Source organism: Pygocentrus nattereri, chromosome 30, assembly GCF_015220715.1.
Source record: "Pygocentrus nattereri isolate fPygNat1 chromosome 30, fPygNat1.pri, whole genome shotgun sequence".
Lineage (NCBI taxonomy): Eukaryota > Metazoa > Chordata > Actinopteri > Characiformes > Serrasalmidae > Pygocentrus > Pygocentrus nattereri.
In genome coordinates this window covers 2568295-2593887 of record NC_051240.1, presented here as the reverse complement: position 1 = coordinate 2593887, position 25593 = coordinate 2568295, and the positions used below count along the sequence as shown (strand labels likewise).

General features: G+C 43.2%; 1 protein-coding gene across 3 annotated transcripts in view; it reads right to left on the bottom strand.

Moving 5' to 3' along the window:
• Nucleotides 1–288: 288 nt before the first annotated feature.
• myh11a (myosin, heavy chain 11a, smooth muscle) overlaps nucleotides 289–25593 on the bottom strand; it is a 57206-nt gene continuing 31901 nt past the window's right edge. For 2 of the 3 annotated variants that reach the window (XM_017715754.2, XM_017715751.2), the window contains 33 exons: nucleotides 25330–25473; nucleotides 25095–25190; nucleotides 24881–24999; nucleotides 24587–24739; nucleotides 24320–24493; nucleotides 23791–23964; nucleotides 23506–23620; nucleotides 23046–23239; nucleotides 22700–22821; nucleotides 22418–22487; nucleotides 21531–21691; nucleotides 21335–21443; nucleotides 20671–20802; nucleotides 20347–20553; nucleotides 19871–20008; nucleotides 19477–19600; nucleotides 18945–19116; nucleotides 18098–18310; nucleotides 17492–17636; nucleotides 13389–13595; nucleotides 12740–12844; nucleotides 12277–12429; nucleotides 11801–12049; nucleotides 11474–11686; nucleotides 10878–11090; nucleotides 10363–10524; nucleotides 10112–10240; nucleotides 9370–9458; nucleotides 8603–8726; nucleotides 7918–8126; nucleotides 7656–7764; nucleotides 4802–4974; nucleotides 289–1482 (listed from right to left, as the gene is read on the bottom strand). In XM_017715754.2, coding sequence (XP_017571243.1) covers nucleotides 1350–1482; nucleotides 4802–4974; nucleotides 7656–7764; nucleotides 7918–8126; nucleotides 8603–8726; nucleotides 9370–9458; nucleotides 10112–10240; nucleotides 10363–10524; nucleotides 10878–11090; nucleotides 11474–11686; nucleotides 11801–12049; nucleotides 12277–12429; nucleotides 12740–12844; nucleotides 13389–13595; nucleotides 17492–17636; nucleotides 18098–18310; nucleotides 18945–19116; nucleotides 19477–19600; nucleotides 19871–20008; nucleotides 20347–20553; nucleotides 20671–20802; nucleotides 21335–21443; nucleotides 21531–21691; nucleotides 22418–22487; nucleotides 22700–22821; nucleotides 23046–23239; nucleotides 23506–23620; nucleotides 23791–23964; nucleotides 24320–24493; nucleotides 24587–24739; nucleotides 24881–24999; nucleotides 25095–25190; nucleotides 25330–25473 — 5030 coding nt within the window. In that variant the 3' untranslated portion in view covers nucleotides 289–1349. Of the gene's footprint in view, nucleotides 1483–3958; nucleotides 3992–4801; nucleotides 4975–7655; nucleotides 7765–7917; nucleotides 8127–8602; nucleotides 8727–9369; nucleotides 9459–10111; nucleotides 10241–10362; nucleotides 10525–10877; nucleotides 11091–11473; nucleotides 11687–11800; nucleotides 12050–12276; nucleotides 12430–12739; nucleotides 12845–13388; nucleotides 13596–17491; nucleotides 17637–18097; nucleotides 18311–18944; nucleotides 19117–19476; nucleotides 19601–19870; nucleotides 20009–20346; nucleotides 20554–20670; nucleotides 20803–21334; nucleotides 21444–21530; nucleotides 21692–22417; nucleotides 22488–22699; nucleotides 22822–23045; nucleotides 23240–23505; nucleotides 23621–23790; nucleotides 23965–24319; nucleotides 24494–24586; nucleotides 24740–24880; nucleotides 25000–25094; nucleotides 25191–25329; nucleotides 25474–25593 lie in introns of all 3 variants that reach the window. The other variant, XM_037536318.1, reaches the window with a different exon arrangement.

The following is a 25593-nucleotide window of genomic DNA, read 5'->3' as shown; positions in this document are numbered from 1 at the left end:
AAGCCAGTTAGGAGAAGCACAAGGTGGGTGTTTCTAATGATCTCTCTGCTTATAGAACACGCCTCTAAAGTGAGTTCCTTAAAGGTTCTGTAGTATAGGCATTGATCATACTGAACTTTTTTTTTATGGTTCTGTTTGGTTTGATGGTCCTCCAGCCACAGTGAATAAGGAAGAGCAACTGCGCCCTCTGCTGGTAAAATAATAAACAACAGCAAAATTGCAGCTGTCCTTTAATCTTCAGATCACAGCACATTGTTTAAATTCCTTTTCAAAACACACCAGACACAATCGGTTTCTTCCACACTTTATTTCAATGTGCAAGTGGTTTCACAAATGAATAGATAAAAGTGAAATAACAGTTCTGATAAGAACCCTAGATTACATTTTGGTGACGAGTGGAGGGGTCTGAAAAAATAGTATCAGGGTCTTAAAGGAGGTGCTTTTAGAGGATAAACATTTTGAAATTTTAATCAGGACTAAAACACCCATTAGGATCTAAACAGGCCTTTAAACTATCCAAACAGGAATTTCTAAAAATATATAAATATACTGTGCTGAAGAATAAAATATGTTTATTATTTTGGTTCACTGTTGTTCTGACAGCAGAACACAACACTCTTTGGTAAAATACTCGACTGCATAGATTAAAAGTGATCATAAAGTGCTATAGAACTGACCTGGCTCGTGTGTTATTTCCACTAATAGCTCTTTAAAGGAACAAAATACAGTTTGAAAATAAAAAAGGAAAAAAAGGTCATGAGCTCAGAAAAGAACTGCTAGTCTTCCTGTTTGGTGGTGCGAAGCTTCACTCCGTCTCACGGAAAGCGTTTAAATGGTCACTGAAGGCTCGAAACCACCAGACAGACTGACTCTTTATCGCTAGCATTACTACAAATTACTACCAGTGTGCCGAATATAATCTTACAGGCCGGTGCTGGACACTACAAGTATAACTCTGCAGGACAGAACAGGAGAACCTGCTGCTTCAATGTTAAGATTTAAAAAGTGTCTGCTGTGTAAGACAAAGCAGGTGATAGCATAAAGCAAGTCACTTTGGTCAAGTGGATCTTACTGACCACCTGATTTTATCACTTGATTTTATCACCCTCCCTCCGTATTAATGATTCAAAATGACAAATTAAATCATTTTTACAGTGTCCGAGTGAAGCGTTCAGAAATGGAGGTGCTGACAAAGGGAATAAAAAGCAGATTTTGCAGCTAAACGAGTCAAACATAATTACAATCTGATATTCTGTGGTTTCTCATAAACAGACATTGAGTTTGAAACAGTGAGTTAGGGTGGCAGGAGTAGGCTAAGGGGGGAGGGGGAGGGAGAGGGGGTGATGCCCCTATTCTCCGGATTTGGTGCCGTTGTAGTCACCCTGCATGTCTGCGTCGTCCTCAGCAGCGTCGGCGGTCTCCACCACCCTGCGGCCGCCTGCGCGTCTGGTAGTGCTGCTGAAGGACGGCTCGTTACCGCGCCTACAAACGCCAACAACACAACGGCATTAGAACAACCGCTCAGAAACATCACACTCCACTTTAACAGTTAAGGGCCCATATCACACACGTTCGGTATTTTATTTCCCATTTAGAACACGTTATAACATGTTTATGTGCCAAATCAGTCAGAATTCCTTTCCACATCATCATTTTACAGCTTTTTTTTAACCCTCATAGTCAAGCAAACTGCTTCAGCTACTGTACCTTTAAGACTGATATATGTGAATGAGCTCTGTTCTCAATGGCTGTCCTGTATTGTGCCTTTCAGCTGTGTTGATCTTTTGCTGCAAGGATATTTTTGCTTCCTGATAGCCAAGAACAGCGCAATCATTAATCGTGTGAAAAATCTTCCATGCTAATAATTCATACCAGTTCAAAGGAAATGGATGGAGTTAAACTGCTGGAGGCTAAATGGGTGGAGATAAACAGCTGTAGGCTGAATGGGTGGAGCTAAACAGCTGTAGGCTGAATGGGTGGAGCTAAACAGTTGTCAGCTGAATGAGTGGAGCTAAATAGCTGTAGACTGAATAGGTGGGGCTAAACTGCTGTAGGATGAATGGGTAGGTCTAAACTGCTGTAGGCTGAATGAGCAGTACTGTGCTGTAGGTTGAATGGGCGGTGCTAAACTGCTGAAGGCTACAGTACACTGTCATACAGAAAAATGGTTACGCCTGTGACATCACAACCCTTATTAACTTGTTAATGGAGTTTGGTTTGTAATTATGGACTGAATGGGAAATGACCAGCATGTCTCACAGCGTGAGTCAGTGTTTCTGTGATATAGGCCCTTTAATGTGACCTGGGGGTGAAAGCTGCAGGATGCTTCTGCTGCGGCTGCATCTTTGATCACCTCTCAGGTTTCTGAGGGTAATTTAATAGCTGAATGTCTTGAGGTCCAAATGCAGCTCTTTGGTGGCTTAGAAAAGAGCTAAAAAGAACCTGCAAAGGAGCTAGAACAGAAACCAGAGTGACCAGATCAAACAAAACCCTCCAGGAGCTTCCACTGGGTATGTTTAGCTAATATGCTGAATATTAATGTCCAAATATGGAACAGATTGTTGTCTGAAATGCAGTTTTATGATTTAAGCATAAGCTTTATTCATTCATTACACTGAAGCTAATGTAAAATGTACAAAGGGAGTAAGAAACGTTACTCTGGGACCAATATTCAGCATCAGTCAGCATAATCATAATATTTCTGTTTTCTTTTAAATTGCCTGGAATTGAAATGAAATTAAAAGTTTAAATTACATCACAAAACATCCAGGAACACCAGTTTAGCACTAAACCAGCAGCTCCATTCTGAGGGGCTTGCTTGACGAATGTGGTAAACAGTGTGATTGTTATGGCTGTGTTTCTACTGGAGACACAAACTTCTTCATTCATGCCCATCCACATCTGCAGAACTCAGACTGGACACATGTTTGTGTCTCAACAGAAAACAGCAGCAGTGAATCATTAAGAGTAGAATTAAAAACTGTAGATCAAAGAGTTCAGAGCAGCGTTATTGTCTCATTTCAGACCTGCAAACAGGCTGAATGAGCTGGTTCAGCTTTCTGAACCGCGTTAGACAGAGAGAGAAATATGGTCAAAAACTGATATAGACTCTACTGTAACTGTAATCAAAGTGATTTAAACTCTACTGTAACTCTAATCACACTGATATAAACTGTAACTCTAATCATACTGACATAAACTCAAATGTAGCTGTAATCACACTGATAGAAACTCTACTGTAACTCTAGTCATACTGACATAAACTCTATGGTAACTCTAATCACACTGATAGAAAGTACTGTAACTCCCATCACACTGATGTGAATTCTACTGTAACACTAATCACGTCGATATAAACGTTAAGTGTAATCGCACTGAGATAAAGTCTACTAATACTCTAATCACACTGATATAAGTGCTACTGTAATGTTAATCACACTGAGAAAAACTCTACTGTGACTCATCACACGGATCTAAACTCTAATCACACTGATGTAACCTCTACTGTAACTCTAATCACACTGAGATAAACTCTACTGTAACTCATCACACTGAAATAAAATCTCACTCTAATCACACTGATGTAACCTCTACTGTAACTCTAATCACACTGATATAACCTCTACTGTAACTCTAATCACACTGAGATAAACTCTACTGTAACTCTAATCACACTGATATAACCTCTACTGTAACTCTAATCACACTGAGATAAACTCTACTGTAACTCTAATCACACTGATATAACCTCTACTGTAACTCTAATCACACTGATATATACCCCACTGTAACTCTAATCACAGCATTATAATGGCTGTCTATGCTATAAAACAATTGAATTATAAACCATATTTCTCAGAAGGGAAATACAGGCAGTCAGGATGAGGATGTTGTGTAGCTCATGAAATAAAATAAATGAGGAAAATATCACGTTTGTAGCTGCTAAGTCCACAGGTACCTGCATGGTCACTGTGCAGGTTCAGGGTTGCCTCTGTAATACACACACACAGTGTTTTTCTTCCATTTCCAAAGCTGAACTCTCACTAACTCATTCACTAAAACTGTAAACTGAGCCATGAGATTTAGATCAGCTCTGTTAAACAGATCACAATCAAGTGAACTGATTTCAAAATGCACTCACAAAATAAATTTTAATACTTTTAATCTTTGTAATTTGTAATTTAATTTTGGATCCATCACTTCATGAACGACAAAATATAAAAAAATAAAAGTCCTAGGGCAGTTCAGCTGGCCGTGTGCTAGCCACAGACCATAATTAAAATAACAACAAAAGTAAATAAGACATGAACAGCCCTAGCTGGTCATCCTGGTCTTGTGGCATGTACTGCCACGGTGCATTGCATGAACAGTTAGTGCTGAGTTGACCTGAACGAATGTAGTAAAGCAGGGAGGCAAAGCAACCTAAACCTAAACTAAACTGTTTAAAACTAAACATCTGCCTCATTTAAGACTTGCTAACTTACAAAAACAGCTGTTAATAATAGATTGATCTAGCTAGCTAAATAACATTCAGTTACACTGCTTAGAAAGTTAGCATGTAAAAAAAGACTTTTGAACCAATTCATTAACATGTCAGACCATGATAAACTGCAGGACAGCTGCGTTAGCTTGTGCATGAACTCTTTGGACAGCTGTGTCAATGGCAGCTCAGTTCTGCACTTCAGCTCAACTCATCTTGGACTTTTCATGCAATGCATCATGGGTACAAATGGCTAGGGGGTGTATTCAGTGTCTCCCTGTGCTGCTGTGTCCCCTTGTTAGCATTAGCACTGAGTTCTACCTGAGTTTGCTCTTGAGTGAGTTGACCTCTCGAGACATGGCATCGTTTGTCTCCATGGCCTCGTCCAGCTCCCTCTGCAGCTTCCTGCGGGCGGCTGTGATCCGCTGAGACTCTTCCTCACTCTCCTCCAGCTGACGCTTCAGCTGCTTAACGCGGGCGTTCGCCTTATCCGCCTAAACAGACCCACATGTAAAGACATAATAAACACCATGATTAAACACTGCTCCCAACAAAACCCTGCTCCAAACTACAACCCCAATTCCAATGAAGTTGTGACGTTGTGTAAAACATAAATAAAACAAGAATATGATGATTTGCAAATCCTTTTCAACCAATATTCAATTGAATACACTACAAAGACAAGATATTTAATGTTTAAACTGATTAATTTTATTGTTTTTTGCAAATATTCACTCATTTTGAATTTGATGCCTGCAACACATTCCAAAGAAGTTGGAACAGGTGCAACAAAAGACTGGGAAAGTTGAGGAATGCTCCAAAAACGCCTGTTTGGAACATTCCACAGGTGAGCAGGTTAATTGGAAACAGGTGAGTGTCATGATTGGGTATAAAGGGAGCATCCCTGAAAGGCTCAGTCGTTCACAAGCAAGGACGGGCGAGGTTCACCACTTTGTGAACAACTGCGTGAGTAAATAGTCCAACAGTTTAAGAACAACGTTTCTCAACGTGCAACTGCAAGGAATTTAGGGATTTCATCATCTACAGTCCATAATATCATCAGAAGATTCAGAGAATCTGGAGAAATCTCTGCAAGTAAGCGGCAAGGCAGAAAACCACATTGAATGCCCGTGACCTTCGACCCCTCAGGCGGCACTGCATTAAAACCCACATCATTCTGTAACGGATATTCCCACATGGGCTCAGGAACACTTCAGAAAACCACTGTCAGTGAACGCAGTTCGTCGCTCCATCTACAAGTGCAAGTTAAAACTCTGCCATGCAAAGCGAAGCCACATATCAACACCACCCAGAAACGCCGCCGGCTTCTCTGGGCCCGAGCTCATCTGAGATGGACTGACGCAGAGTGGAAAAGTGTCCTGTGGTCTGATGCGTCCACATTTCACACTGTTTCTGGAAATCATGGACGTCGTGTCCTCCGGGCCAAAGAGGAAAAGGACTGTCCGGATTGTTTTCAGCGCAAAGTTCAAAAGCCAGCATCTCTGATGGTGTGGGGGGCTGTTAGTACCCATGGCAGGGGTAACCTGCACATCTGTGAAGGCTCCATTAATGCTGAAAGGTCCATACAGGTTTTGGAGCAACATCTGCTGCCATCCAAGCAGCGTCTTTTTCAGGGACGTCCTGCTTATTTCAGCAAGACAACGCCAAGCCACATTCTGCACGTGTTACAACAGCGTGGCTTCGTAGTAAAAGAGTGTGGGTACTAGACTGGCCTGCCTGCAGTCCAGACCGTCTCCCATTGAAAATGTGTGGCGCATTATGAAGCGGAGACCCCGGACTGCTGAGCAGCTGAAGTTGTACATGAAGCAAGAATGGGAAAGAATTCCACCTACAAAGCTTCAACAATTGGTGTCCTCAGTTCCCAAACGCTTATTGAGTGTTAAAAGGAAAGGTGATGTAACACAGTGGTAAACACACCCCTGTCCCAACTTCTTTGGAACGTGTTGCAATCATCAAATTCAATTAGCAAAAAACAAAGTTTATCTGTTTGAACATTAAATATCTTGTCTTTGTAGTGTATTCAATTGAATATAGGTTGAAAAGAATTTGCAAATCATCGTATTCTGTTTTTATTTATGCTTTACACAACGTCCCAACTTCACTGGAATTGGGAGATGTTTTGAATTGAATTGGGAAAAGACTATACCTGATTAAAGATTTTTCCCAACTGTGGCTCATTCTAGAGTAAACACTGTTCCCAACTATATAAATTTCCCACCTAAAATTTATTTCCAACTGAAGATTTTTTCCAACTAAACACAGATCTCAACTAAATTCTGCTCCCAATTAAAGTTTATTCCTAATTAAACACTGTCCCCAAATAAATACTGTTTCCAGCTAAATTTAATTATCAATTAAAATTGTTGCCAACTAAATACTATTCCCAAATAAAGTTTATTCCCAATTAAACAATGTTCCCAAATAACTACTGAAGTAATAAGACTATTCCCAATTAAAATGTATTCCCCAAAATAAAAACTAATCCCAACAGAAATTCTTCCCATTTAAAACTTGTTCCAGACTGAAGACACCTAAAGACAGTACTGACTAAAGACTATACCTAATTAAAGGCCATTGCCAACTAAAGACTCTTCCTGACTAAAAACTGAATGATCAATGCTGTTTACACACACACACACACACACACACACACACACACACACACACACACACACATTTTCTAAGCCGCTTCTCCGTCATCAGTCACACACACACTCACAACTAGGGGCAATGTAGCATGTCCAATTGGCCTAAATGCATGTCTCAGGATTGTGGGAGAAAACGCACACAGACACGGGGAGAACATGCAAACTCCACACAGAGAGGACCTTGGTCACCCGCATTATACAATATTTATTAGTAATTAGCAACAGGGCATTGCCCTGTAATTGTGTTAGCCAGGCTGCTAATATCATACAAATCTATTTTTTTCATCACAGAATCTTGATATAGAGAAGACAGAAACATGAAACCATGAATATGAAATCATGATTGTGTGTTACTCCAAAATGAACCCAGGCCTATCTTGCTGTGAGGCGACAGCACTACCCACTGCGCCACTGTGCTGCTGTGCTATTGGCAGCAATGTTTAAAAGTTAGCTCTTCTAGCAAATCAAGGCACCAAAAGACAGTCATACAGATATGAGAGAATGACCTGGTCTTTGTACTGCTCTGCCTGCTTCCTCTCGTCTTCCACCTGGATCATCAGGTCCTTCAGCTTCTTCTCTTTCTGACGCATCGTCTTAGCTGAGGCCTGTTTGTCCCTGAGTTACCAACCATAACCAAACCATGTTATGACCGCATAAATTCAACATGTACAAGACTGAATTCAAATCATCAGAAGTAACTATTCATTCACACTCTCCTTTCATTGTTGGAAAAATAACTCTGTTTATCATTAAAAACCTCATCCACACCTGTTCTCCTGCTCTAACTGCTCCTCCAGTTGAGCCACCTTGGCCTCCAGGGCGGAGATAGAGGATTTAAACTTGGATTTGACCTGGTTCTCCATCTCCTGCAGTTTGGTCTTCAGCTCTTTGTTCTGTCTCTCCATCTGCTGCCGAGCACTCTCGTTCTTCTGCGAGGTGGAGCGCTCTGTCTGCAGTTCATTGGTCAGCTGGTCAACCTGCAAGATGGAAAAAGAGGAGAAAAAGAAAAAAGGTTCTGAAAGCTGTCGGTGACCAAATGAGGAAATTGCTTACAGCGATAGTTCAGCAAAATAAAAATAGATGGAACTGTGTTCTTCTAACTGTGAAGATTCAGGCTGGAAGATGGTTGTAACTGTTTTCAGCTATGTGACAAACTCTTATCTATTTTATAGATACAGATGATACAGAAGATGATTTCCACAAGCAGTTAGCATCATGCTCATTGGGTGGGGGTTAAGCTTCCATTACTTGTTAGCTACATTAGCCTCATAGCTCCAGCGCTAAAACTGTCTCAGGTGATCGACGTTTGAGGTAAATGGGGGGAAACCGGGGGATTTTTCACAGAGCCGTCACTGCAATTGAAACAGTATGAGGTTCAGCAGAGTTTCAGGTCTATTTGGTTGTACAGAACGTGGATGACGCTGAGTGTGTTAGTGATAACAGTGATGATGACCTGCTGGGCGCTCTTCCTCAGACGGTCATTCAGCATCTCCATGTTGCCCTGCTCCTCCTCCAGCTCCTCCTCCAGCTGAGCAATCTTCGCCTCCAGACGTCGCTTCTCATCACTCAGCGCTGACCTACAGCAACACAGACACCAGTCCACTGCATTACTCTCATACTTCTCTGTTTTAATACGTGATAGGAAATTAGCATCTTTAATAGAATTTTTCAATCTCACTCTCAGTGTGTTATGTAAAATGTTAAACTACTTGATAAATCACAGAAATATCAAATATACATCCCATAAAATTATCACAGCCTTTTGGAGCTTGCTAAAACCAGAAGATTAGGTCTTTTTCACTCTTCCCATGCAGGGCATGCACAGCACTGACTGTTACGCATTATACAATATTTATTAGTAATTAGCAACAGGGCATTACCCTGTAATCATGTTAGCCAGGCTGCTAATATCATACAAATCTAATTTCTTCATCACAGAATCTAGATATAGAGAAGATAGAAACATGAAACCATGAATATGAAATCATGATTGTGTGTTACTCCAAAATAAATAACTGGAATCAAACAATGGATTCATTAAAACAGGCAGACCAAACTAATCGGCTCAGGTAACTGGACTGAAATTACTCTAATACAGACTAGAATAGAAATCATTAACTGATCATGTCTGAAATTTGAGACTTTTGAGGAAAATAAATAAATGTGGGTCATATAAAAAGGTGGAAACCATGTTTTAATCGCTGTGTTAGTGATACTTACTTTCCAGATGCGTTGCTCGCCAGCTCATCCGCCAGTTCATCACGCTCTGCTTCGGCCTGCTTCTTCGCTCTCTCTGCCGCAGCCAAGTCCTACAAAACCATAAGCTTCAGTTACTGATCCAAAAACGATCCAACAAATCAAAAGCTTCAGTTACTGATCCAAAAACAGTCCTACAAACCATCAGCTTCAGTTACTGATCAAAGAACAGTTCTACAAACCATCAGCTTCAGTTACTGATTCAAAAACACTCATACAAACCATCAGCTTCAGTTACTAAACCAAAAACAATCCAACGAATCAAAAGTTTCAGTTACTGATCCCAAAACAGTCCTACAAACCATCAGCTTCTGTTGCTAATCAAAGAACAGTTCTACAAACCATCAGCTTCAGTTACTGATTCAAAAACACTCATACAAACCATCAGCTTCAGTTACTAAACCAAAAACAATCCAACGAATCAAAAGTTTCAGTTACTGATCCCAAAACAGTCCTACAAACCATCAGCTTCTGTTGCTAATCAAAGAACAGTTCTACAAACCATCAGCTTCAGTTACTAAACCAAAAACAATCCAACAAATCAAAAGCTTCAGTTACTGATCCAAAAACAGTCCTACAAACCATCAAGTTTTTTAGGAAATTATACCCACTTTACTTTAAACACTAACATGGCAAAACTGACCAGTTGGTTTTCTATGGCCTTAAAATGAAGTTTTGATATGAAGTGTTCTTTATTGAGCTCTACCTCCTGTAGCTGCATCAACTCAGCTTCCAGGTTCTTAGCCTTCCGCTCATTCTCCTTTGCTGAGGACAGAACTTCTTCTCGGGCTGCTCGGGCTTCTTCCAGTTCCCTCTGGAAGTCCTTCATTTGGGCCTGTCAAAGTTCATGAGCACCAATTGTGAATGATTCAGGAGATACCACATGACAGTACTGAGTTATGTCTTTATTTTAATGGAAAAAGTATGTGAAAAAGTGTGTTTTCATCAGAAGGTGACCTGGAGTTTGCGCAGCTGTTTAATGGCCTCATCTCTGCCCTTATTGGCTGTGTCGATCTGACTCTCCAGGTCCTTCAAATCTCCCTCCATCTTCTTCTTGGAGGCGGCCATGGCAGCTCTCTGTTTACGCTCATCCTCCAACTCGGTCTCCAGCTCACGAACCTGTAGCAGATTGTTAGACATTATTGATATTAGGATATTATTTACTAATAAATATGAAAATATAATTGTGGCAATGTAATTATGACAGATAATATAGATTTACTGACATTATTAACATATGTTAAAACAAGCACTTAAATACCCTTATAATCTAATACAAACATGAACTCTTTAGCATCAGTGAGTCTGTTTGCTCAAAATAGTGCCACTTTCTTTTTATAAATATTATTTATAGAGACATTTAAGTGTTTTCACAGCATCATTTCCACTGATAAACTGAACTGCTGATAAACCCACTGTTATCTGCAGATGTTATTGTCCAAGTGCTAAATCGGTCCAGCGTTTTAACTCGCCTGTTTGAAGAGCTGCTTCCTCTTCTCCTCTCCCTGCTCATCTCTGCCCTGCAAGTCACGCTCAAACTGAGCTTTCAGAGCCTGCATGTTGACTTCCAGGCGCAGTTTAGCATCTTCAGCCGCCTGCAGCTCATCTTCCAGCTCCTCCAGTTGGGTCTTCATCTCCTCCACCTGAGCCTCCAGACTACGCTTAGACTTCTCCAGCTCATGAACCTGCACCAGAACAGTTCCAAATAGAACAATTTGTTAGAGTTCTGAGTACAGCCTGCAGTTTGCTGAAGTTATTTCTCTAGTTAAACAAAGTGTTATTCTACCCATTCATTTGCACACAGAATTGTATAAGATTAAATTTTTTAGGAGGTTGAGGACTTATTCTCCAGGACCTACAACATATACATTGTGGTGTTTCCCAGGGTTCTGTACTTGGGTCTGTTTAATTTGTATTATCAGATGGCATAGAACAGATCTTCATTTCTAAGCAGACATTATGCAGTATTACCTAACGACGAATGGCCCTATGTATCTCTCCATCTATTTATTTATCTGTCTGTCTATAGATACACATAGATCAATATGTCTAGGGATGTTTTTCTTACGTTCTTGCCCACATCATCCTTGGAGCTAACAAGGTCCTCCATCTCAACCCTCAGGGCTTTATTAGCTCTCTCCAGTTCCTCTCGAGCGTCCTGTGCCTCCTCCAGTGCTCGGGCTAAAGACAACGCCTTCGTCTCCTTCTCCCGTGCTTCCGCCTCCGCACGGTCGCGCTCCTCAGCATACTTACTGGAGATACTCTTCTCCTCCGCCAGCATCTACAGCAAACACAGTCAATATGGGATTAACTGTTGTTGCTATTTAATGGCAGCATTTTAAAGTAAAGTTCTGCTCATATATTTATATTTTGATTTATAATAACTAAAGCTCACCTGGTCAAATTTCTTCTGTTTCTTCTCCAGGTTGGACACAAGCTGCCTCTGGTTGTCCAGATCCATCAGGATGTCCTCCAGCTCCTGCTGCAGGCGGTTCTTGGTCTTTTCCAGCTTATCATACGCAGCCGCCTTTTCCTCAAACTGTGTATTAGATGCCTCGAGGTCTCTCTGCAGACGCTTCTTTCCCTCCTCCAGGAGTTCCACATTACCCGCCATCTCCTCCAGCTTCTTCTTAAAGTCTGACAACTAACGGTACAACAAACAGTCAGCTAACATCATATTAACCATAACTCTTTTCATCATCCAGGGATTCTCATCATTTTAGAATAATCTACAGCTTAATTTAGCACTTGCTTTCATCTACAATCTTCCTAATCATCTGAATTGGTGTCGTATTAGAATAATTTTTTCATGTATCTGCTCCTGAATTTGTTTTTATTTCATTGACAGTGACTCCGCAGTTATGTCAGCACCTGTATGTTGAGGGTGGAAACGTGTCTCTCTACGTTCCTCTTGGCCTCCGTCTCTTCCTCCAGCTGTTCCTGCAGGCTGTTCCGCTCGTCCTCCATCTGACGCAGTTTGGTGGAAAACTGCAGTTTCTGCCTTGTCTCCTCTGCCAAGAGCTCCTGAGGTCACACAGAGGTCAACATATGGCCTCAGATGCAATCCAATGTCTCAACAAACAGCAGTTCCACATACGTGCAAGAACATGACTTTTACTATAAAAAACACTTTAGAATAAAATACTGGCATTGTGATTATATTCTGATTATACTGTGATTTTATTGTGATTATACTGAGATCGTATTGTATTTGTGTGCTTATATTGTGATTAACAATACAGAGGAGTACCTGTATGTGTTTAGAACAAGTACAATATTAGAATAAATTAATATAAAGAGCAGAATAGGTATGATGTTAGTATAAAGAGCATACCTGTGTGTCCTGGACCTGCGAGGTGAGGCTGGCCACATCTTTGTTCAGTTTGATGTTCTTCCCCTCAGCTTCATTCAGGAGATTAGTTACACTCTCCAGCTCAACCTACAGGAGAACGCATGTTATGACACGACTACTCTAACTTTACACACCTCCTCAGTGTACATGATGAATTAAATGAGTGGTGACGCCCACCCATAAAGGGACACACCCATTTTGGGAGGACACGCACACTCAGTAAGCACACATCCACTCAGGGGCCAGGGGAGGGAGGCAGTGGGTTGGGGGAGGGCACACACTCAGGACACACCCACACCCAGGAAGGGTTTTTCTTTGTTACAGTAACAGTAAAGACTCCGTCAAAACTACACACTGTTAGATTCACCTCCCCAGCCCACTCACTGTCAGCTAACCTAAGAGCAGCTGTGCTAACAACATTTAATACGTCGTGGCAATTAAATACTATAAAACATTTCATATTTTTAAAACTATAATATTTGATGTGCTGAGTTCACACTGAGCTTTATGTAGCAAACTTCTATGATCTTCTATGATCTTCTAGCACTGCTGATATCTAATCTAATCTGTTATACGTGACCGCTGAAACTGCTAGCCTGCTAGAAAGCTAATGGCTACTGCAGTGACTCACTGTGATCTTTGCCACTCGGTCTCCGAGCTCCGCCTTCTGTTTCTCGCTGTCGGTGAAGCGTGCCTGCAGGTCTGTCAGCTGACCCTCCACTTTCTTCCTCTTGTGTTCTACGTCCTGTTTGGCCTGCGTTAGCGAGCGTATCTCCACTGTCATCTCTGATGTCTCCTTCTCCAGGGCCTGCTTCGCCTTCTCCAGGTTAGACTTCACCTGCACCCACACAAATCCGTGATCAGCACTAGTGTCAACCATTCGCTATCATAGTATAAACTCTAGAGTGAGATTTTTCAATGTTTTCTAAGTGAAATCTAAACACTGATTGTGTTAAAAGTAGGGATAACTTCTTTAAAACTAATTTATCAATTGAAAAAGTATTTGACTCAAATTTACACTCAATTAATCATCTAAGAAATTACTTCAGCATCTGTGTAAACAGGGTTTAAATCTGCAGGTCATTACAAAGCTGTGTTTAGCAGATTCTACCCAGTAGGCTGAGTGTGATTGAATGATTGAAGTGAAGGAAACACACCAGAAGGAGCTCACTAATGCATGGCGGTTTATAGTTACAGATTCTGTGTACATGAAATAAAATGTTTGCTGACTGCTTGTAATTACAAATTCTGTGAAACTGTGTGAATATGCCTCTCCATGGATCACCACCTTATCGTGGTGGAGAGGTTTGTGTGCTTGAAGGACCCTAGGAGCTATGTTGTCTGGAGCAAAAGCTCCTGGTAGGGTCTCCCATGGCAAACTGGTCCTAGGTGACAGGCCAGACAAAGTGTGATCCATAACCACCCCTATGAGGACAACAAAGCAGGACTCGTGTACCCTGCCCGGATCAGGGTTACCGGGGCCCCACCCTGGAGCCAGGCCTGGGGGAGGGGCTCGCCAGCGAGCGTCTGGTGGCCGGGCATTCACTCATGGTGCCCGGCCGGGCCCAGCCCGAAGGAGCTACATGAGTCCCCCCTCCCATCGACCCACCACCGATGGGAGGGGCAGTAGTAGGGGTGCGGTGCATTGTGGATCGGGCAGTGTCCGAAGGCGTGGGCCTTGGCGTTCTGATCCTCGGTTGCTGAAACTGGCTTTTGGAACTTGGAACGTTACCTCACTGGCGGGGAAGGAGCCTGAGTTGGTGCGCGAGGTCGAGAGATACCGGCTAGATATAGTCGGGCTCACCTCAACACACAGCTTGGGCTCTGGGTCCAATCTCCTTGAGAGGGGCTGGACTTTTTTCTTTTCTGGAGTTGCCCATGGTGAGAGGCGGCGGGCAGGTGTGGGCTTTCTCATAGCCCCTCGACTCGGCGCCTGTATGTTGGGGTTTTCCCCGGTGGACGAGAGGGTAGCTTCCCTACGCCTTCGGGTTGGGGAACGGGTCCTGACTGTTGTCTGTGCTTATGCACCGAACAGCAGTTCAGAATACCCAGCCTTCATAGAGTCCTTGGAAGGGGTACTTGAAAGTGCTCCTCCTGGAGACTCAATTGTCCTACTGGGGGACTTCAACGCTCACGTGGGCAACGACAGTAAGACCTGGAGGGGTGTGATTGGGAGGAATGGCCTCTCTGATCTGAACCCGAGTGGTGTTCAGTTTTTGGACTTCTGTGCAAACCACAGTTTGTCCATAACGAACACCATGTTTGAACACAAGGATGTCCATAAGTGCACATGGCACCAGGACACCCTAGGCCGCAGTTCAATGATTGACTTTGTAGTCGTGTCAGCGGACTTGCGGCCATGTGTACTGGACACTCGGGTAAAGAGAGGAGCTGAGCTGTCAACTGATCACCACCTGGTGGTGAGTTGGATCAGGTGGTGGGGGAAGATGCCAGTCAGACCAGGCAAACCCAAACGTATAGTGAGGGTTTGCTGGGAACGTCTGGCAGAAGAACCTGTCAGATTGATCTTCAACTCACACCTCCGTCAGAACTTTGACCAGATATCGGGGGAGGTGGGGGACATTGACTCAGAATGGGCCATGTTCCGCTCCTCCATTGTTGAAGCGGCTGACTGTAGCTGTGGTCGCAAGGTAGTTGGTGCCTGTCGGGGCGGTAATCCTCGAACCCGGTGGTGGACACCCCAGGTGAGAGATGCCGTCAAGCTGAAGAAGGAGTCCTACCAGACATGGTTGGCCTGTAGGACACCAGAGGCAGCTGGCAGGTATCGACAGGCCAAGCGATCTGCGGCTTCAGTCGTTGCCAAGGCAAAAACCCGGGTGTGGGAAGAGTTCGGTGAGGCCTTGGAAAGTGACTTTAAGTCGGCTCCGAAAAGATTCTGGCAAACCGTCAGCCGACTCAGAAGGGGAAAGCAGTGTGGCACTAGCACTGTATATAGTGGAGATGGTGTGCTGCTGACTTCGACTGAAGACGTCATTGGGCGGTGGAAGGAATACTTTGAGGACCTTCTCAATCCCACCAACATGTTCTCCAGTGAGGAGGCAGAGTCTGGGGACACGGGAATAGGCTTGTCCATTACTGAGGCCGAAGTCGCTAAGGTAGTTAAAAAGCTCCTTGGCGGCAGGGCTGCAGGGGTGGATGAGATCCGTCCCGAGTTCCTCAAGGCTCTGGATGTTGTGGGGCTGTCTTGGCTGACACGCCTTTTCAACATTGCATGGACATCGGGGGTGGTGCCACTTGATTGGCAGACTGGGGTGGTGGTGCCTCTTTTTAAAAAGGGGGACCGGAGGGTGTGTTCCAACTACAGGGGAATCACACTCCTCAGCCTCCCTGGTAAGGTCTATGCAAGGGTACTGGAGAAGAGTGTCCGGCTTATAGTCGAACCTCAGATTCAGGAGGAGCAGTGCGGGTTCCGCCCTGGTCGTGGAACACTGGACCAACTCTTTACCCTCTCCAGGATTCTCGAGGGTTCATGGGAGTTTGCCCAACCAGTCCACATGTGCTTTGTGGATTTGGAGAAGGCATTCGACTGTGTTCCCCGGGGTATTCTGTGGGAGGTGCTTCGGGAGTACGGGGTACATGGCTCTTTGCTACGAGCCATTCAGGCCCTGTACAAACAAAGCAGGAGCTTGGTTCGCATGGCCGGCAGTAAGTCAGACTTTTCCCAGTGAGAGTTGGACTCCGTCAGGGCTGCCCTTTGTCACCGATTCTATTCATAATTTTTATGGATAGAATTTCTAGACGCAGTCAAGGGATGGAGGGTGTCCGGTTTGGTGACCTCAGGGTCACATCGCTGCTGTTTGCAGATGATGTGGTCCTATTGGGGACATCAGGCCGTGAACTTCAGCTTTCACTGGATCGGTTTGCAGCCGAGTGTGAAGCGGCCGGGATGAGGATCAGTACCTCCAAATCCGAGGCCATGGTTCTCACGCGGGAAAGGGTGGAGAGCCCTCTCTGGGTCGGGGATGAGCTCTTGCCTCAAGTGGAGGAGTTTAAGTATCTTGGGGTCTTGTTCACGAGTGATGGTACAAGGGAGCGGGAGATTAACAGGCGGATTGGTGCTGGGTCAGCAGTGATGCGGGCTCTTTACCGGTCTGTTGTGGTAAAGAAAGAGCTGAGCCATAAGGCAAGGCTCTCGATTTACTGGTCGATCTATGTTCCCACCCTCACCTATGGTCATGAGCTTTGGGTAATGACCGAAAGAACGAGATCGCGAATACAAGCGGCTGAAATGAGTTTCCTCCGCAGGGTGGCTGGACTCTCCCTTAGAGATAGGGTGAGAAGTTCGGTCATCCGGGAGGGACTCGGAGTAGAGCCGCTGCTTCTTCACGTCGAGAGGAGCCAGTTGAGGTGGTTCGGGCATCTTGTTAGGATGCCTCCTGGACGCCTCCCTTGGGAGGTGTCACAGGCAAGTCCACCGGGGAGGAGACCCCGGGGAAGACCCAGGACACGCTGGCATGACTATATCGCCCAGCTGGCCTGGGAGCGCCTCGGAATCCCTCCCAGGGAGCTAGTGGAAGTGGCTGGGGAAAGGGAGGTCTGGGCCTCATTGCTCAGGATGCTGCCCCCGCGACCCGAACCCCGGACAAGCGGAAGATGATGGATGGATGGATGGATGGATGTGTGAATATGGAGTAAAAGGTTTTGTTTAGATAGGTCAAGACAGAACAACTTGGACTAACAAGTGGTTTGAGAACAATAGCAGATTTTATTTACCCTCTTGGCCTGCTCCAGCTGTTCCGTGAGCTCCTCCACAGCCTGCGTGTGTTTCTGTCTCATCTCCTGAACCTGAGATTCATGACAGCGGCTCTCCTCCTCCATCGCCTTCTTCAGCAGAGTCACCTCCTGCTCACGCTTCGCCCTGCGCCAACAGGCCGACACTTTAAAGGTGCAGTTCAGCCAAAAAAATCCCATTTACAGTTTTCTCCCTTATCCTGAAAGTAATCCATCAGCCAGTCATGTTTAGTTTTTTATTTTTTTTTAGCACTGGTGCTACACGGCTGACATAAAGCAGTCCAATCCAGTCCGTGTTTATATATAACAGTGTTTTATACAGCATCAGAAACGTCATAAGCAAGTCTATTAGAGATACTGAACACCTTCACATGCTTTGAGATAAGTATAAGGTATGCAGTATGCACAGTGCTAACTGGCGGGGTATACACTTTCATTACTTGTAGCTCCAATACGAAAACTAAAGAAGCAAACTTCAAACACCAGCTACATCTTGGCTGATTGGTTAAAAAGCTTTCAGGAGATCTGAAACACAGCAGATTGTTTGTTCACTTTATATTGTCTCTGTGTAAATGGCTGTGTGCTGACCTGAGCTCCTGCTGTGTTGCCGTGGTGTCCAGCGTGTCTTCTAATTCGGACTTCAGTGCCTCCAGCTCCTCCCCAAGATCCCTCTTTGTTTTCTCTGCTTTATTCCGGGCGGCACGTTCTGACTCCAGATCCTCCTGCAGGTCTGAGATGACGCCCTCCAACTCACGGATCTTCTTCAGAGCGTTGTTCTTCTGAGCCATCTCATCTTCCAGCCTGAGGGACAGAAGGAGAAACTCACTTTAAACATCTCAAACGTCCTGCAACACCTCCAACACAAACACATCCAAAACATCAAACACTTGCAACACCTCAAACACCTCCAATAACATATCCAAAAGCTCTTTCAACACTTCCAAGATTTCAAACACCTGCAAAATCAGAAACACCATCAAACCACAAACACTACCAAAGCCTCCAACACCTTAAACACTTTCAACACCTCCAACACCTCAGACACTCCACCCTCACCATTTGAGGGTTCTGTGGAAACTACGGTGATTATTTTGCTACATACTGTGATATGCCTTGAGCAAAACCCAGAGACCTCCTTCATTAATGTAATTAATGCTGTTGTTGGAAGAAAACCTTTGTATCTCCAAAATGGGAACTTTACTATAAATGGAAAAAACCTGCTTTACTTTTAATGTAAGTCAAAGGAACCAGAATTTTTCGACATCATTTTGGGCCATTTCTCCTGGTCCATTCTTTCTAAAATTCATACACAATGTAAAGAGCAACAGGCATTTTCAAATTATGTCTGAAAACTGAAAAAAATAGAGATACAAGATTTTCTTCCAAAATTAGCAATTATGTATTTAATTAATATTGTGATAATTGTGATAGTCACCGTGCAAGAGCAGCCTGTAGCTCCTCCTCTTTTTTGGCCAGTTGGGCCTTCAGTTCTGCAATTTGAGCCTGAAGGTCAGCAATCTGCTCCTGAAGGTCATTAGACTCCGCTTCCAGCTTCCTCTTCGCTTTATCCAGCTCCTGACGCGTCTTCTCCTCCTTCTTCAGCCGTACTGAAGATCAAAGACAAGCTGTGATTATTAACAGTTAATAATTATTATCATTATAATAACAACATCACTACAGCATTACTATCAGTACTTGTGCTGAAGTTCAGAATGAAGAAAATTGCACTGTTCAGCAGAAAGAGAGTAGATGGAGTTTCCTAAGTTTCATAAGTTTATACAGGGATTATTGGATGAGTTATTGTGGGATGATTATTATAAGATGAGATATTGTGGGACAAGTTATTATTAGATGAATATTATTATGGGGTGAGTTATTATAGCATGAGTTATTATGGGATGAGGTATTATAGCATGAGTTATTATGGGATGAGGTATTATAGGATGGGGACGTTTGGTTGTTTAGACCTTCCAGTTCGGAGATCATTGACTCATGTTTGTTCTTGAGTTTGGTGAGGTTTTTAGATTTCTCCTCCTCTTCAGCCAGATTAGCACTGAAATCAGCCACTCGCTCTTCTAGAAGCTTCCTCTCCTACACACACAAACATATGGATATGTAGATTTCATTCTGGGCAATATTAGAGACCATTAAAATTGAGATTTAATATTGGATTACTTTGTTCAAATGTTTGAAAAAAAAAAAAATATATATATATATATATATACTTATATATATATATATATATTTAAAAAATTAAGTTTTTAGTATTCACACTCACACACACACATACATATATATATGTATAGCAGTAGATGAACATCTTTCAGAAGATGAACTGTGAGTTAATCTGAATGTTCTCACCTTCAGCAATTTGTTGTTCTGGTCCTCCATCACTAAGATGTCGTCCTCCAGCTTCTTTATTTTTCCCTCACAGGTCACCTTCTCCAGCTGTAGCTTCTGCCGAGCGTCTTCCTCCTCCTCCAGATGTTCCTCCAGTTCCTGATAGCACAGAATAAACAACAAGATACTTTTACATCAGACTGTATATAGTAATATATACAACACATAGTAAAAAGGGAAAATAATTTCTCGCTGCACTTCAGCCATCACATGGATTTGTTCAGTTCTATCAGCATCACCTGATTTCATTTGTTTCATTTAATGAAGTATTTATTATATCAACCGGGTAATGGATGATGACTGTAAATACTCACTTCCTTCAAAGAGAGAACTGACATTCGGAAAATGACTTCCAAATTAGTTACTGAGTATTTTATTGTACTTTTAATATATAAGCTGAATCAAGAGCACATCTAGGACCCCTCGGTGCAGCCCACCTGGATCTGCTGCTGCATTTTCTTCTTTTCCACCTGCAGGGCGGCGCTGCGGTCCTCCTCCTCCTCCAGCCGCGCCTCCATCTCGTGCAGGATCTCCTCCAGCTCCTGCTTTTTTGCAGCTAAGCGCACCCTCATCTCCTCAGCTTCAGCATAGAGCTCTGTCTCAGCCTGGAGCTGCTCCTGCAGAGCATTACGCTCCTCCAGCATCTACAGAGAAACTTCATTAATTCACCAACATCCACATCCTACAGGTTAACATGCAGGTACTGCAAGGAAAACAACACAGCAGTGAAGGAGAAAGGGATCTTCCTAAGTCTGTAGTACCTGTGTGTGCTTCAGTATGATGTCCTTCAGCTCTGTCTCATATTTCTGGGAGGATTCTTTGGCTTTTAGAAGCTCCTCCTCCTTCAGGCTTAACTCCTCCTCCTGACGAGTCACCTGCAGCAGAGGCTTCACCTGCAAAAGGTAACACACACACATACACAAAACTCAATCACTGTACAGACAACAAATCAGCTTTCAATGTATCTAAAATGACATGGGCCCCTTAAAGCGCAGCACAGAAAGAAATACAGAGTCAGGAGAACCTTCCAGGTTCTGAAAAGCATGTAGAAGAACCAATGAGAGGAACCAAGACTCAAAAGGAGTAGAAGCTTCTTTCTTAAAAATAAGTGGCTGAAAAGTGTTCTTTGTGCAAAACAAAAAAGACCCATATTTGGTATGAAGAACCTTTCAATGGACGATTCATTAGAGAATCATTTTTGTAAATTAGATGTTTGAGGGTGAAGAAGCTTCAAGTCTAAAGAATCTCCACATAATGTAAAGGTTCTAGGAAGAACCCTTTAAATTGTATGATTAATGTTAAGGTTTTATTCACGTTCACAAATTTCACACACACACAAACACACACACACCCACACACACACACCCACACACACATTCTTCTAAGCAGTGTTGTTATTTGGTATATGTTCTAGATAAGACTGACCTTAGTGAAGAGTCTCCACCACTGCCAGTTCCTGAGTTTGAGGTACGCTGCACAGTTCCTCTGGATCACCCTCATAGCTGTCAGCTGCTGCTGCCTCTTAGCGAATGCCCTGCACAGGTGAAGAACAGATGTTAAGATGTGGTACACGGTCTGAGCTGTTTCAGACACTCTCACCATTTGTAAGATTGGTTCTCACTTTCTGGCGAGGAAGCCCCTGGCCTGGGCCTGGAAGGCGATGATGATGACAGTGATCTTCAGGTCCCTCTCCTCCTCCAGCTGGGCCAGAACTCCGGTCCGGAAAAAGATCTTACTCTGCCCGATTCGGAACAAGTTAGGGTCTAGATCCAGGTGCTTAATCTGCAGGACAAGATTTGAGTAAGAGAGAGAAACTCAACTGTAAAGCAATTAAACAGTTAGCAGATCCCACAATCAGCACTACATGCAGGTACTAGAGTCAGCACTGCGGTTAGTAAAAGTCCAGTCCACACTGCAATTAGTGTTATCCGTACAGCATTCAGTGATTCTGTTAGTTCTGCTGTTAGTACCACAGTCAGTATTGGAGTCAGTACTATAATCAGTACTGGACTCAAAACAACAATACTATAGTCAGGACTGTGGTCAGTACTGCAGTCAGTTCTATAGTCTGTGCTGCAGTCAGTACAACAGTCATTACCACAGTCAGTATTATGGCCAGTAGTAGTAGTAGTATTATGGTCAATACTACAGTCAGGACTATGTTCAGTATTACAGTCAGTACTGCGGTTAGTATTATGGCCAGTACGTAAATCAGTATTAGGCTCAGTATTATAGTCAGTACTGCGGTGAGTATTATGGTCAGCACTATAGCTAGTACTAAATTCAGTACTATATTCAGTACTGGAGTTAGTACTATAGTAAAACACTGCAGACAGTAGTGCTTCAGTCAGTACTACAGTCAGAACTGTGGCCAGTACTGCAGTCAGTACTACAGACAGAACTATGGTCAGCACTATGTTCAGCACTGTAGTCAGAACTATGATCAGTACTGTGGTCAGTACTTCAGCCAGTGTTGTAGTCACCGTTGTAGGATTATAGTACACTTACCATTAAGATGCAGGCTTGTTTACCGTCCATGAATCCTTTAGGAATCGCGTTAGCTGCCAGAATTTCATACCTGAAATCCATTTTAGAATAAAATAATGTAGCTCACATATCTCAAAAATCAAAATATCACGTCTGCGATTACTGATTACAGTCACTTCCACAATGTTGGCCTGTGGTGTGAGACCACACATTTACAGTCAGGAGTTTGTGTTTACACTCTGAGTACAAATGCTTGGTGTTGGTTTGATGGTTTTATTTAGGGTGCGGTTTGAGTTTACTGACCGTTGTCTAAACTCCTGGAAGACGATGCGGTTGGGGAAGCCCTGCCTGCAGATCCTGATACCTTCCAGCACACCATTACACCTGAGCTGCTCCAGAACCAGGTGAGCGTCCAGCTTCCCTGCCTGCACAATACATACACATCAGTCCATAACTATAAACATACTTATTTCAAATATATACAATGTTTATTAAAAAATTTCAGTATTTTCAGTATTTCATTTATTATAAATTGTTCTGTAACTCTTCTGAGTTATTTGTAGTTTTGCAGTTATGAGAGTGTAGAAGTGTTTGAGGGGTTAGAGCTTTAGGGTTATGAATTTTGGTGGATCATTTAGACGATGCACACCCTCTTCTCGTGGTTGGGGATGATGCAGCGGACAAAGTTCGGCTGTGTGTTGTGCAGAGTGGTCATCAGCTTGGCCAGGGATTCTTTATACAGCTGGCCGACAGTACGGAACATCCCCTTCTTTGTCTTTGAGGAACTTGGCATGGAACTGTCAGACATCTTAGCGATCGTCTCCAGCCCAACAACTCGATCCACTGAGAGACAATTTAAATCAGGAAAAATCTCAACATCATTTAAACCAGTACACAAGTGTGGTTACCCATGATAGAGGAAACAGGGTTTAATGGAATATTTATAATGTAAAATATGGAATAATGGTTTTTCTGCTGTGCAGCAGCTGGAGAAACTAACTTGTTGTACCTGCAGCAAGCAAGAGCAGGACTACCACTGCGCTTAACTACATTTAAACAGTCAATTAAGACTAGCCATTTATCTGGTACACTAAAACCCTGCTACTGACCATCCTTCCACAAGTCCTGCACGAACTGGCTGGACGAGTTGTTGAGCAGAGAAGTGACGTTATCATTCAGTGGGTCCATGTTCTTGGTGAGCCACGCTACAGCATTATAATCAACCTACATCAGACAGAACAACCATAGCATTAACGTTCCACCCTCAAACTCAGTACACTGATTACACACAACGCAATAAACTTTACATTAAAAAATTAACCGGTAAAGAAAAGAAACCATAAATATCACTAGATTTAAATGAAAACTACCTGTTCATACATTTGAAAACTCACCCTTCCAGCATAATGAAGCACAGAAAACTCAGTCTTGTCCTTCAGCTGCTTTGGTTTAGCAAATTTGATATGATTGACATGAGTATTTGTGAGTTTCTCTACGAAGGAGATGTCTGTGGCCTTGGGGAACCAGCACTCTTCATCCAGCAGGGCCAGGATACCTGGGGGGTTGTTCTAGTGGATTCACAGTAAAAACAGATGAGGCCCACCTTAGACACAGAGGCTGCATTTGTGCAATGTGACAACTAGCCAACTTTTTAATAATTGATGTATTGTTTAACAAACAGAAGTACTCTAAACTGTTCATATGACAGTCATTCTGACAGACTGCAATACACTACAGGAAGTGTAGGGGGCGATATGGCTTCTATTGTTTCATTTAGAAAACACTATAATTTTCACATGATCCACTCTGTCTGACAGACTGTAAAAGACTACAGGAAGTGTAGGGGGCGATATGACTTGTATCGTTTCACTGAACCGTAAAAGAAGAAATCTTGCAGTGTGGAGGAAATTTCAATAGACTTACCGGCCTTTCAATCAGCTCAATGCAGGGCTGCAGGTCAAGGCCAAAGTCGATGAAGTTCCACTCAATACCCTCACGCTGGTACTCCTCCTGCTCCAGGATGAACATGGTGTGGTTGAAGAGCTGCTGGAGCTTCTCGTTGGTGTAGTTAATGCACAGCTGCTCAAACGAGTTGTCCTGCAGGAGGATTATAAACACTGTGGTGTTTATAAACACTTGGTGTTACTTAGGCTGCATCTCACCATTTCAGAAGCACTGGCACTCACAAACCTCAAAGATTTCAAAGCCAGCAATGTCCAAGATGCCCAAGAAGGAAGCTCCCTGTCGTTTCGTCTTGTCCAGTGCCTTGTTGACCCGGCCCAGGATCCAGCGGAACAAACGCTCATACGTGGCTTTGGCCAGAGCCTCAACTGCAAAATCAGCCTGTAAAAAAAGCAGAGTATTAAAAGTGACTGTGTGAGTTTGTGTCCTCTGTTGATGCTAAAACCTTCATCAGGGACCTGTTTCTACAGTAAGCTTAACCCACAGGTGACCAGCTCTTTTGTCAACTAGTTAAGTCGTTACCTGTTCTTTGGTCTGGGCCTTCTGTACAACCTCACGACCCACTTTGATACGAGGGGTCAGAATAGCTCTGGTGAAGTCTGTCACGTTGATGCCTGAGAGATGACACACCTTCTGGGCAGCTGATGAAGACAAAGGTAAATTTTTTAAACAGATTGTGATTTTTTGTACAGATTGTTCATTTTTTGATTATCAGACATTCTTGCAGGAGTCTCACCGGTGTTATCAGGCATGGTGGCCTGCTCCTGGTTCCTCTCCTTCTTGAACTCAATATTCCCCAACTGCAGCACAGTGGACACCACTTTGAGGATGCCTGAAATGAAAGAGATTCCAAAACAGTTCAAATCCTATTTTTACCGTTCTTCCATTGCACTGCATTCTTTAGGCATTTCACTAAAAATAAATAATGTTTTCAAACTGTACTAGAATGAAAAAGTTTCTACATTCCATACCTATTCTCTCCTCATCGCTGAAGCTCATAATGTTCATAGCCTCCATGGTTTCTTCATACATCTCATCATCTTGTTGGCTTGGGATCTGCACGTGGCCATTCACGAGGAAGCGGTAATTGCTGAAGCTCTCCAGCAGGAGCTCCTCTGGTGAACAGAACAAAGCAAAGTGCGATGTGTCAAAGTGGGAACAGAATGGAGTAACTATTTCCTAATAGCTGTTTGGCCAAAAGGCCAATGCAAATGACAGAAACATCCACTGTGTGC